This window comes from Coffea arabica, chromosome 9c (assembly GCF_036785885.1).
Source record: "Coffea arabica cultivar ET-39 chromosome 9c, Coffea Arabica ET-39 HiFi, whole genome shotgun sequence".
Lineage (NCBI taxonomy): Eukaryota > Viridiplantae > Streptophyta > Magnoliopsida > Gentianales > Rubiaceae > Coffea > Coffea arabica.
The window spans coordinates 2529124-2543535 of record NC_092326.1 but is presented as its reverse complement, the minus strand read 5'-3'; the positions used below and the strand labels follow the sequence as shown (position 1 = coordinate 2543535).

The 14412-nt window shown below is 35.8% G+C and overlaps 1 protein-coding gene across 4 annotated transcripts; it reads left to right on the top strand.

The window, feature by feature from the left end:
- The first annotated feature begins 239 nt into the window (after positions 1 to 239).
- Positions 240 to 13137, top strand: LOC113708499 (oxoglutarate-dependent flavonoid 7-O-demethylase 1-like). Of its 4 annotated transcripts, none has more exons than XM_072064193.1 (4): positions 240 to 494; positions 994 to 1241; positions 2997 to 3321; positions 12762 to 13137. In XM_072064193.1, the coding sequence occupies exons 1-4, from the start codon at positions 255 to 257 to the stop codon at positions 12849 to 12851; spliced, it is 903 nt and encodes a 300-aa protein (XP_071920294.1). In that variant the 5' UTR covers positions 240 to 254; the 3' UTR covers positions 12852 to 13137. The 4 variants fall into 4 exon arrangements, with proteins under 4 accessions (XP_071920294.1, XP_027086752.1, XP_027086755.1 ...); XM_027230951.2 differs by lacking the exon at positions 12762 to 13137 and adding an exon at positions 4165 to 4580; XM_027230954.2 differs by lacking the exon at positions 12762 to 13137 and adding an exon at positions 4130 to 4580.
- Positions 13138 to 14412: the final 1275 nt, after the last annotated feature.

Here is a 14412-nt window from a genome sequence, read left to right as displayed (position 1 = left end):
GGGGAGGGTTGGGTTGGGTGGTACGGGGGGAGGGAGTGTAAGCAAGAGATCTCGGGTTCGAGTCCTCCCGCTTACATCAAAAAAAAAAAAAAATCTCTAAAAATTTCAAAATGTAAAACCAAATTTTAGTAAAATAACTTTTACACATATGACACATATAAAGTGTGCCTTGATCACGAATTGATATCAATTGCAACTTGGGGCTACGTGTATATATATATATATATAGGTAGAGATTTACACAAACCACAAACATGGAATCTGGTATGATAAATTTGGGAAGCTCTCTAAAAGTACCCTATGTTCAGGAGTTGGCTAAGGAGAAATTTGCATCAGTTCCACCCCGATACATACGACCTGATCCAACCAAACTTCATGGGGTCTCCACAGAGGAAATCCCAGTAATTGACATGCAAAGGTTGCTTTCTGATGAATCAGTGAATCCAGAGCTTGAAAAGTTGCATTTTGCCTGCAAAGAATGGGGCTTCTTCCAGGTTTGTCATTTCGTATTTGTATATGCATATATTAGGTACTGTTGTTGACCTAATAATGGAGTCTGATTGTAATAGTATTTGCTCAAAATCTACTAGTCATTTCAATTTGGTTTTTACCACAACTTTAACTTACTTTCAAGGGAATAAAATAATTCTGAAATATTTATTATGTTAATAACTATGACTTTTCAGGACTGTAGGTAAATGATATATCTTGCCACAAGTTTTTTTTTTTTTCATATTGAAATGTTTCTTTTCTTGTAATTATCCAGAAATTTTATGTCAAAAGCAAGCATGCCAACCCTAATATATGAACTCATTTGACTAGAATGTAATAGGAGTGATCTCCTTTTCTTTCCTGCTTTTCCTAGGATCTTCTTTGAATTGTTATACAAGGGCAATCATCTAATTTAGATGGATATACATGCCTGCTGTTAAAATGGAGAAGTGTTATAATAGTCAGCACCAAATAATTAGTGACTGTACAATTTGTCACCAGCTGATTAATCATGGAGTGAGCTCTTCATTAGTGGACAAACTGAAACTAGAGATGCAAAAGTTTTTCAATTTGACGATTGAAGAGAAGAAGAGATTTGCCCAGGAACCGGGCGATGTAGAAGGATATGGACAGGTCTTTGTTGTATCTGAGGAACAAAAACTTGACTGGGCTGACATGTTTTTCATGGTCACTCTGCCAACTCACTTGAGAAAATCTCATTTACTTCCCAACCTTCCTCTTCCATTCAGGTACAAAAAAATTTGCACACACATTCATATCATTGTATTTAGGATGCATTTGATAAAATTAAAGTTTGAAAACTGAAATTTGAAATCTGAATCCATTAAGTTATTGAATTATTAAGTATTAAATCAAATACATTTGAGTGTATATCACATTCGATGATAAGTGAAAAGTTTATCACTTATTTTTTATAGCAAGTTTTGCTTAAAAAATTTAATAACATTTAATTAATTCAGATATTCAATTTTTGGTTATCAAATGTATCTGAATATATTAAAATCTAAATACATTAAGTTTAAATGATGAATATTGTCAAACACATGAGGACTATAGTAACATCACATACAGTATAACTTTTGAAAGTCATAAGCATCTAAAATTCTTTACACTTGTCTAAAATTTTAAAATTTTGTGGGTGAAAATACTTAAAAGCTAGGGATAAGATGATCATAGAAGCCCCCGCGTGAATGGTCCAGCGGCAGCGCCTCTCACCAGTGAACCTTGAGGTCACAAGTTCGAGTCTCCGCTCCGCTGGATTCCTCCGCGCACTTAACGTGTTCGGGCCGGGTTGGGGCGCCTGGTCCGGGCCGCAGGGGATTAGTCGGGCCCCGTAAGAATTGACCCGGACATCCCTGTGTCAACCAAAAAAAAAAAAAAAAAGGGATAAGATGATCATAGACTAGTAATAGGTTAAGAAAATAAGTGGTTAGTAGCAGTCTATAACTTTGCAAATCATCTCTCTCTCTCTCTCTCTCTCTCTCTCGTACAGGAAAATATACCCTCTCTTGCTTTTCTTAAAGGTACAATTTCAAAAACCTCCCCTCAAGTTTCAAATAATTTCATTGAGCTCCCTCGAGGTTATAAAAATAACATTTACCTCCTTTGCCCACATAAAATGATAATATTAGTTTTAACATTTTAATAAAACTCTCTTGTTAGATATACTTTTACAAAGAATGGTATTAATAATTATTTTTCTTTTCTTTTTCTATTCTTATTCCCCCGTTTTTATATTTTTGCCAATAAAACCATAAAATATAAACATTGACAGCATAAATGGTTTACTAGTGACATTTTTTTGACTTTGAATGTGATCTAATTTTTACTTGCTGATTGTTTCTCGTACCAAAAGCAACATTAACTCAAAAAAAAAGCCCAACATTGCTACCAAGCTATGATAGTTCCACCGATCCAAAATTCTACAAACTCTAAAAGAATTATGACGGTATTTTCTTTTTCAAATTAAAAAATACATACCCTGGTAAATCACCATTAAAAGTAGTTTATTATAGTGATAGAACTATTGTCATCTTTGCTTATCAAATAATAAATATGGTGTTAAAAACTTCACACTCTTGTTGTATATTTGTGTTAAATATATTATGATTGTTCTGGAAAGTAATTCAAACGTTATAAGTTGAGGGTATTGTAGGATATTCATTAAAATTTTTGACCAAGTCTAAGGTTTGGTTACCAAAAGTGTCAAATTAGGGGAGGTAGGTGTAATTTTTGAAACCTTAAGGGAGCTCAATGAAATTGTTAAAAATCTTAGGGAAGATTTATGAAATTATCCCTTTCTTAAATCTTACCTTCTTAATTGTCTTTATGAGGAAATTTAATAAGCCATGTCACCGTGAGATGATGATAAAACATCCATCCTTGCATGCATCAAAAATTAGTTAACATCTAAAGCATTGTGCATTGTTATTATATATTGGATATTCTTTACTTTTTATTTACATTTTTTTTTAACATTGTAGAGAAACTCTAGACCAGTACTCAAGGGAATTGAAAATCCTTGCCATCAAGGTCCTTGAGCAAATGACAAAAGCATTAGGAATGAAGCTTGAAGATATGACAATGCTTTTTCAAGAAGGGCTGCAATCAATGAGGATGAACAATTATCCACCGTGTCCCCAACCTGAGCTAGTGATGGGCCTTTGCCCCCACTCTGATGCTGATGGGCTTACCATAGTGCTTCAAGTCAATGACGTGGAAGGCCTCCAAATCAAAAAGGCTGCAGCTTGGGTTCCTGTTGTACCACTTCGTAATGCATTCATAGTCAATGTTGGAGACATTTTAGAGGTAATCATGCTCAAAATCCTTTCTCCCAAGATGCAATGTGAATATGAACAATCTCTTCAAATTGCTTTTCTGTTTATATAATTACAACATCTATCTAGTTTTTGGCCTCCCTTATGAGATATTTTCAAATTGGTTTCTACAATTATGAACATATATGGAAATTAGAATGTCCTTCCCATATTTTAATCTTTCCGATTATGATTAGTATGCCTACACTAGGTTGATGTGTAAGACTAATTATCAACTTGCACCGCCCAGAAAATGAGGCAAGGTCAAAGTGTAGCTTTCATCCCAAAATTTAACTTTTGACAAATTTGTGCCTAAACTTCTAACTTTGGCTACTTTGTCAAAGTTAAACGAATGTTGTTTATTGGTAGAATATTGACTACTTTAATAGAACACGTATCTTTATAAAGTCAAAAAAAGCATAAAATATATGGATGAAAAGGTCTTATATTGAAAAAACTAGGGCATAATAACTTCAAAATTAGTATTGTACATGCCCTTACACCCCACCCTCCAAATTATTGCTTACCTGTGATGTATGAGTGGTAAAATTCAAACCACTTTCCTTTCATCGTTTTGAAAAAAGTACTTACTCTTTTCCCCAACAAATTTGTTTTGATTTTCAAAAAGGAATTTACTTTTTGTCTTGATTTCAACGCTAATTACACAAGTTACTTACAAATCATGTCCTCGATCTATCAGGGTATTGCTTCTGAATTCTATCTCCAATGTTTTTGGGGCATAACAGTAGTTATAGGTGGACTCACAAGATTACCCTATTAACCATATCCTATTATTACAGTTGGGAATAATGTGACATTTTTAACTGAGATGTAGATTGTGACAAATGGGATTTATAAGAGTGTTGAGCATCGGGCAACTGTGAATTTGCACAAGGAAAGGCTTTCCATTGCAACGTTCTTTTCCCCAAAACTAGATGGTGACATGGGTCCAGCGCCAAGTCTTATCACCCCTGAAAATCCGGCAATTTTCAGAAGAATTAGTATGATTGACTATTTGAAAGCATTTTTTTCCCGTGAACTAGATAGGAAATCATTCGTTGATGCAATGAGGACCCAAATCAAAGACTTTTAGGCTTTTAGTCCCTTTATGATTTTCTCTTTGAAACTTATGTACGCTGTTGATATGATGTCCCATCTCCCTCCCCCTCCTTCCCCAACTTTCATTCACCAAATTGTATAATGGTTTAAGGATTAATATTATATGCACTAATACTACTGTATATGTTATTAGATTCTGATGCATGAAAATTAATATTAATTTAAATTTAAAATTCCAAAATTGCACAAATAGTATGTATTCAAGCCTAATACTGTATACATTATTAATGTATAAAAAATTAATCTATTTTTTAAATATGAAAGAGAATGATGAGTTATTATATGTGCTATCAATGACCACGTATTAGAAGTCATTCTTTATGCCAAATCTTGATAAGGGGAATAAAAAAAACCAAAAAAAAAAACTCTTTGTTGTTTTACCTTTTTCCTACAGTACGTATTTTAGGCACAATTATAAATCTTTGAATATATTGCTATTCCGTAAATTTTTTTCCATTTATTTCATATTCTATTCACCGGCACAGCTTCGCTCCTTCGAATCTGACCCCATCTACATTGCGGAAATTTAGCCAGTTGAAATGGCCGAATGCATGATGACGAAGGGTCAAGCAAAAACATAAGCTTAAAAGCCATGAGAAATTAACCACCCTGCCGCCCTCCATCCACTATCTTCCAAACCAAATAAAAAGAGAAAAATATAATTAGAATAACAATATGAATAGTTCAAAACATTAACCTATTGTCCATATGCTAGTAAGTCCACTAACAGTTAAGAAGCTTTCTTTTTCACTTTTTGGGAGATTGAGAAAAATAATGACCTGCCAACAACTTCCATTTTTGTTTTGATCAACGATGAATTTTTTTTTTATAAAATATCATTTTTCATTAAAATCTGCACTTGTTAAAACAGATGTAGTGGAACGGAAGAACAAACAAGACCAAGCAAGAACAAATTTGGGGGAAATCAGATTTTTCTATATGGATTCGGAATGTATCAGATATTTTGTATAGAATGGATATAAGGTATACATATACAACCAAATAATCAAAATGGACTGGACCCAAAAAATTAGGCCTAAAAATCAAGACCCAAACAAAAACGGATACGGTATCTAATATATACCGTAAGTTTAGCGGAGGTCGAAGATCTGATTCAAGGCATTTCAACAAATCTCCACCTTGACTTGAATCTTCTTGGAAACAGATCTAACAGACGCACTGATGAAGTGCCAGACATACTCAGAGTCTTCTTTTACCATCAAAATTGTCTCTAAGTACCATCAGAATACCCATAAGGGCTATCAGAAACTTAGGACATTTAGCAAGTCCAAACAATATTTGAACTTACTATGAGGAACCGGCTTGGTGAACATGTCAGCAGGATTGTCAGTAGTGCCAATTTTCTTCACCTTGATCCTTGTCTCAGATCTCAAGAAGTGATATCGGACATCAATGTGTTTAGTCCTCTCATGATGAACTTGATCCTTGGCTAGACATATTGCACTGAGACTATCACAATATATATTAGCCTGATCTTGATGTAGGCCAAGATCTCCAACCAGTTCCTTTAACCAAATTCCCTCTTTAGCAGCCTCCGTCAGTGCCATATACTCTGCCTCAGTAGTGGACAGAGTCACTGTAGGTTGTAGAGTTGCTTTTCAACTAACTACAAAATGCCCAAGAGTGAAAACATAACCAGTCATCGACCTCCTACTATCAACATCTCCAGCATTATCAGAATCTAAATAGCCTATAACCAAACACTCTGTATCACCTCCATAGATGAGACCAACATCAGACGTACCCTTCAAGTACCGAAAAATTGGCTTAACGACCAGCCAGTGCTCCTTCCCAGGATTAGCCATAAATCTGCTAACAACACTTACTGCATGTGCCAGATCAGGTCTAGTGCAGACCGTGACATATATCAAACTGTCCACTGCACTAGAATAGGGAACCTTAGCCATATACTCTATCTTGGCTTCTGACTGTGGTGCGAGTGTAACTGATAGTTGAGCATTCGCTGCACTCGGAGTATTCAAGGGTTTTGCAGTAGACATACCAAATCTGAATAATACCTTCTCAATATAGCTCTTCTGTGATAAGAAAAGATTCTTCTGACTTCTATCTCTGAAAATCTCCATTCCCAGAATTTTCTGTGCTGCACCCAAGTCTTTCATCTCAAACTCTACACTGAGAAAACTTTTCAACTTCTGTATATCAGCTTTGTTCCTCGCAGCTATAAGCATATCATATATATACAGAATCAAGTAGACCATCGAACAATCTTCAAGTTGTTGTGATATACACAACAATCATACTGACTTCTGTTGTAGTCGAGCTCAATCATGTAGCCGTCAAATCTTTTGTACCACTGCCTTGGGGATTGTTTTAATCCATACAAGGATTTCTTCAACTTGCATACATAATCTTCTTTTCCCGGAACATGGAATCCATCTGGCTGAGCCATATAAATCTTTTCATCTAACTCTCCATGTAAGAAAGTTATCTTCACGTCTAACTGCTCAAGTTCTAAGTCCTGATGTGCAACCATTGCTAGTAGCACCCTGATAGAATGGTGTCTGACCACTGGTGAGAAAATCTCATTGTAGTCTATTCCTTCTCTTTGAGTGAATTCTCTTGCAACAACACGTGCTTTATACTTGATGCTCTCAACTAGAGAAATTCCTTCCTTTCTTTTAAAGACCTATTTGCAAGTCACAACCTTTCTCTCTGCTGGCCGTTTAACTAATTTCCAAGTGTCGTTCTTGTGTAACGACTCCATTTCATCACCTATTGCAGCAAGCCATTGAGCTGACTCACTGCCTGAAATAGCTTCTCTATAGGTAGAGGGCTTAGGAGAATCCACCTCCTCAGCAACCTGAAATGCATAACCTACAAAATCCCAATACTTGCTGGGAGGTCGTACTCATACTCTCCTCGCACGATCATAAGCAATACCGTGCTACTGAGTTTCTGACGCAGTATGGGATATAGGTGCCAACCTTTCTGCTGATGCAGGTTCTGGAGACTCTACTTCTGCAGGAGCTTCAGTTTCAAAGGATAGCTGTTGATGATCACCAAATTGCTCCTGTGATTCAAAACCATTTTGAATGATTTGTAGCACTACCTGTTTATCAACACTTGCACCTTCTTCAATAACAGTCTTCACAGGGGGGTTAAGTATAGAGTTTTCATCAAAAATTACACTTCTGCTAAGTATAACTTTCTTTTCTAAGGGTGACCAGATTCTATATCCTTTAACCCCGTCTCCATATCCCAAAACACTCCCTTTTTAGCCCTTGGTTCTAGTTTGCCCTCACTGACATGATAATACGCAGTACAACCAAAAGCCTTCAAATTTGAGTAATCAGGGGACATACCAGACCACACTTTATAAGGTATCTTGTAGTCTATACCTGTATGAAGTGCACAATTGATCAAGAAGCAGGCTGTGCTCACTGCTTTCGCCCAGAACCTCCGTGGCAACTCAGCATTGAAGAGCATACACCGTGCTCTCTCTAGAAGTGTCTGATTCATGCGTTCTGCTACACCGTTTTGTTATGTGTGTGTCGAACTGTGTGATGCCGAGTAATTCCTTCATCTTTGCAGAACTCATTAAACTCTTTTGAACAGAATTCCAGACCATTATCAGTTCTCAGCCTTTTGATCTTCTTTCCAGTTTGATTCTCCACTAAGGCCTTCCACTGCTTGAAATTCTTGAAAGCTTCACATTTTTCCTTCATAATGATTACCCAAGTCATCCTTGAATAATCATCAATCATGGATAAAAAATACCGACAGCCTCCCAAAGACTCAACTCGTGAAGGACCCTAACAGTCAGAATGGATGTAATCAAGTGTGCCTTTTGTCCTGTGAATTGCCTTCCCAAACTTTCTGCGATGTAGTTTATCGAAAGTACAATGTTCACAGAATCCAAGATCGGTGACCTTGTGGCCTTCTAGAAGATCACGTTTAGACAAAATCTGCATCCCTCTTTCACTCATATGACCAAGCCTAATGTGCCACAGCTTGGTCATATCAGACCTGCGATCTTCAGAAGATGCATGTTTTCAGACTCGGACCGGACATCGACTCGGCCGAATTCAGGGGTCAGGGGTCAATGGGTTCAACCGGGGTCATTCAGAGGTCGAATCGAATGACGTCATATATACATCATATATATGTGTATATATATCTTTTTCCTGCAAATCAAATTTACAAAATATAACCAAGAACCAGTGATCCAAATCCATATCCAATTCACCAAATTGCACATGTTTAATTTGAACATCCTTAATTTGCTTCCAAAGATCATTAAGCAATTTTATGGAAGACTTTGTAGTACATACTAAGCTATACTTAGATTGATATGTATTCAGCTGCAATACATAAAGATAAGAGAAAACAAACAAGTAAAAGTCAGTTTAATACATTCTCACTACATTTACATAATTTGATGACATTTTCAGTTGCATGGTCAATCAACAGAGTCTTCTACATGGTTAATCAACCTTTGAGCTGGCTTAGCAGTCTACTTCCGTCCTACCTCAGTTAAGCCAAAAGAGAAAAAGAAAAACAAGAATGCAAAAAAAGAAAAGAAAAGAAAAGAAAGTGATAAGTGAATGCTAAATATCAATCTAGAACACTGATTTCAACTTTCAAGCAACATAAGAGGTAGTTTTTAACTTCAACGTCTAAAATCTAATTAATGTCTATTACTTGTGCCAAAAATTTTTTTAAAAAAAGTAGTTATCTAGTTTCTACAATTCCAACTAAAAGTAGCCATCTTGATTTCTGCATCTCTCAGGAAGCAACAATGGAGTTACCAAAAGAGGTGCATCCCAAAATTTTCAGTAACTTTGACATTTCCTCAAACGCATAGAAAGCAACAAAGGAAATCCATTATTTCAAATAAAAGAATTAAAGAAAAAGTCCCCAACAAAGCTCTTGCACGTGTTTTGCCTGAAATTTAGCAAATAGATTATGTGAAATTAAATTATTAAGTGCTTCCACATTACTGGTCATTTACACTTTTCCCTTTCTTCTTATACTTTAACGAATCTGTACATCAAAATTAGATAGCATTTACCCCAATAATGCAATTCTGACTTTTAAAGGATGTATTTATGTAGCACAAGCAAATTTATCTTCAAAAAGTGAACATTTTAGTTTGCACCAAATTAGCCAGTTGCAGAACATTAACTTACTTGATTAAACAAAGATCACTCCAACCCTTTTTTTCAACCAACCTTCCCAACTTCTGCAACTCTGCCGAGGATCGGATGGAGAACTGGAGAAGACAGCAGGAATTGATTTAGAATATATAGGGAGTTAGGTTTGGACTCTTTGGACAAAGCGTAGGAGAGGAGACTGGAAATTGGTGTATAAAGCTTGTACTCTCTAGTAGGAACTTACTTAGGGATTTCAGATGCGCCGTCGGCAATGGTGATAAAGATCGACGGCGGCAAGAAAGTGGAAACAAAGTGACAGAGATTTTAGAAATTTAGGACTGGACTGAAGTGAAATCCGGGGTGTCAAATTAGGAATTTGGCTTGGGATAACTAGTGCAAGCCTGAAAAGTCAACAAAAGACAAAAAAAATTTTTAAAACCCGGTTCTTGCCGGTTTTGACGATTCACGGTTCAACCTGATTTTTGACTGAGTTTGACCGAGTATTAAACAGAGGGATTTTTAGAAGAACTCGGACCAGATGAATGGCTGGTTCGCGGTTCAATCGGTCGAACCGAACGGTCCGGTCCGAGTTTAACAACACAGACAGCAGCAGTGACAGAACCTGTTAGCATAGAACCCTGTAAGATGTACAGGGTGCCATGCTTAACTCCTTTGAGAGCCATTAATTAATCTTTACTGATGCACAACTCTCCACTTCCTCCGCTGAACCTGAAACCCTTACTGTCAAGAGTATTAAGTGATATCAGATTCTTCGTCATTTTGGGAACGTGCTTGACTTCGTTCAGCGTGGCAACTTTTCCAGCATGTGTCCTGATCTTGATAGAACCAATCCCAACAGCCTTGCAGACAGCGCTATTAGCCATCATGACATTTTCGCCATCTATCTGCTCATACGTTGTAAACTATTCCCTATTTGGACATATATGATAAGATGCCCCAGAATCAAGAACCCACACATCAGAGTGATGTGTTGGTTCGTTTGCAATTAGAGCCAAATCTTCATCTGAATTTATCGCTTCCTTTTCTGCAACTGAAACAGAAGCATGTTGTTTTTCCTGCTGCTTTTTCTTCTTAGGGCAATCTGATTTCCAATGACCCTTTTCCTTGTAGTAGTTACAGATATCATCCGGCTTGGGACCTTTAGAGAACTGCTTCTTGTTTCCAGACTTCTTTTTTCCAAATTTTTCTTTACCACTGATGACCACTAACCCAGCCTGATTATCTGTAACATCACCAGCCGCCTTATGGCAAAACTCTCTACTATGCAGTGCTGATCTTACTTCTTCTAGAGTTACAGTATCTTTGCTGCCAAGAAACAACTGAACAAAATTCTCATACGATAACGGTAGAGACACTAACAGAATCAACGCGGCATCCTTATCCTCAATTTTAACATCAATATTACGCAACTCAAGAATAATCGTATTTAATTGATCTAAATGTTCTCGAAGAGGAGTACCTTCCTGCATACGCAGACCGAACAAACGTTGTTTTAGGAGCAACTTATTGGTTAAAGATTTTGTCATATAGAGACTTTCAAGTTTAACCCACAAACCCGCAACAGTTTCTTCACCGACGACCTCAATGATGACATCATCTGCCAGGCACAGCATGATTGTCGAGTGAGCTTTTTCCTCCAGACTCATTGACTCTTCATCAACGGAATCTGATTTCTTCTTCGTCAGCGGACTCCACAGACCCTACTTCTTTAATAGAGCCCGCATCTTGATCTGCCACAGACTGAAACTATTTCTCTCGGTGAACTTGTCGATCTTGATGTTCAATGCAAACATATTGTTGCAAGACCCGAGCCCTAGGATGAAACCTAGAGCTCTGATACCAGTTTGTTAAAACAGATGCAGCGGGACGGAAGAACAACCAAGAACAAGCAAGAACAAATTTGGAAAAAATCAGATTTTTTTTCTGTATGGGTTTGGAATGTATCAGATATTTTGTACAGAATGGATATAAGGTATACATATACAACAAAATAACCAAAACGGACTGGACCCAAAAAAATTAGACCCAAACTAAAACGGATACGGTATCTAATATATATCGTAAGTTTCGGGGGTCTCGAACCCCCACCGGGGGCAACGCTACCCACCGAACTCCTAACCGGGACGCGTCACCCCGGGACCCCCGACTTACTCAGCGGAGGTCGAAGATCTGATTCAAGACATTTCAACAGCACTAATGACAGAAATTATATCATCAAATAGACACAGATATCAAAGAACATATCTGAAGAAAGGATGCTACAGATCTGAAGAATAATAAAAATTATATTATAAAGGTCGAAATTTAAAAAATGAGATAAATTAATTATAGCTCTACGGACATCTATGCATGTTTCTAATCAACAAATCTGGTAATTAACTAGTTCAAGTCCATATATTATGATGAGATCTGCCGAATAGATTCACGAAATTCCAGATCTGATAATTAAAATTTTTAAAAACTCAAATTTAATTAAAAAATAAAAAAATTAGCAAAAACTCACTAGGAATGCTTAGGAGAGAATAAAACTCTCATTAAAAAATTTAGGAGAGAAGAAAATTTTCACTAAATAACCCTAAGGAGAGAAGAAACTCTCACTAGAAAATTTTGGGAGAGATTTTATTCACACAAATGAAAAGAAATTATAAAGAGAGCTTCCTCCATGGGAAAAGATTAGAAAAATCTGATCTCTCTTCCATAGAAGAGTTGAAGAAAATTTTAGTTAGAGAATGTTTTCTAGAGAGAAGGAAGAGAGAAGAAGGATGGCCTAAGATATTTTAGGTCAAAATGTTACTGATATTATCAAAGATGAAGTTGAACAATAACAAATCACCAATTCACTGTGACAAATGGTTACAATGAACTCAAATTTATTGAAATATCTTGATTCAATGTGCAATTTGAAAATAAAACAAATCAGTTACGATTTTAAATTCAATATAATATACATCTAAATTTATACTTTGACTTAGGTATGCTAAGTTCTCCTTATAGTTTATTTGTATGTTAGTCAATCCAATAACACTGCAAAAAATGAAACTAACAATGAAGTTTGTGCGCAAATATTTACTTTTCTTTTCTTTTGTTATGATACTAAACCGATATTTATGCTAGTTATACTTATATTCCTTCAAATGTTCTTGGTTCTGGTACATAGGGAAAGTCTTCAAGAGTACTCTATAGAGCTCAAAAGTCTTGCCTTGAAGATTCTCAACCTAATAGCAGAAGGATTAGGAATGAAGCATGAAGAAATTGAAGTGCTTTTTGAAGAAGGGTTGCAATCCATGAGGCTCAATTACTATCCTCCATGTCCTCAACCGGAGCTGGTCACAGGCCTCTGCCATCACTCTGATCCTATTGGCCTCACCATTTTACTTCAAATCAACGATGTACAAGGTCTCCAAATGAAGGAAAATGAAGCTTGGGTTCCTATTCTTCCTCTTCCTAATGCTTTTATAGTCAACGTTGGTGATATCCTAGAGGTACAGATTTGCATAAATATAAGGCTTTATTGAGAATTGCCCCATTAACAAGTGCATGCTTTTCAATTTGCTCCATCGTTTTTTATTCTAAGGGTCAGTCACACTTTGCTCTGCTAAAAATGTGCCAAGCTTTGGGGGTAGGCACACTTTTGACTTTACTATTACGAGCCTTAAAATTGCATACTTAGTAACTTGAAGACTAGTCAAAGATATAAATATTAACGTCATAAGAAAAAAAGTGAGTATAAGGATGTTAATGCCCTTTCATTTCTAAAATGATTAATAATTTATTATTATTGCCATTTTTTTGCTAAAAATTTTACATCTTCTCTATAGTATCTAATATACAAAAAAATTAAATTAATAAAACCAAAAAAAAAATCCTTTTCAATTTAATATCCTTAAAGACTTTTCAAATTCATGTTGAATTAATGTTCTTTTATCTTATACTTTGTTTTCAATTTATTGGATTTCAAATCTAATAGTAATAATAAATAATGTAGTAATAAAAGAAAGATAGTAATAACAATAAATAAATGTAGCAAAATTTTGAAATCACACTATAATATTAAGCTTGTTACTACTTAACAGAGTAATATTTTATTCTTTTAGTTTATGTAAATTGTTAGAAGAATGCTTTTGTTATATTTTGTTTGTCAGATTAGTCAACTATGAATTAGTTAACTAAATCTATAATAAGGACTAATATATATTATATCTAAACTTAGAGGAGAATAAATAGAGATTAAATAAAAAAACATCACTTTCTTCACAAGTCAAAGGGCATTGACAGTAAACTATATATAATTTCACCAACCAAAGAGCAATGTTGTCATAACACTCAATTTTCTTGACAAAGTTAAGATTTCAAACATTCACTAGATTTCTTGAGGTGTGAGGTGTATATTTTTAAGGTTTAAGATTTAAGGTGGTATCTCCAAAGCTCAGGGGAACAAAGTGGTGAATAAGCTTTGTTTTGATTGGATCTGTCCTCTCCCCAGTCTTCCAATATTTACCTTTTTTTCCAATATTAATATGCCACAACAATCCCATAAAATCCCAAATTGTCATGCGGAATGCACTTATTCTCCGACTACAACTAGCTTATGTACCAAATTTTTAGTAATTTAGTCATCAGAATCTTTTGCTAAGCTGTGACTGATAAAGCTATCGGAACTTCCAGTGTCCACCAATACGTTCACTACTACAATTCCTATAACCTGCTGTAGAGTAATAGTCTTTCTTTTGAGCCCATAAGACAAAGCATGAAATGCCATGTCTACCACAACCCCAAGATTACAAGTAACCTCATCTTGCTTCCCTTGG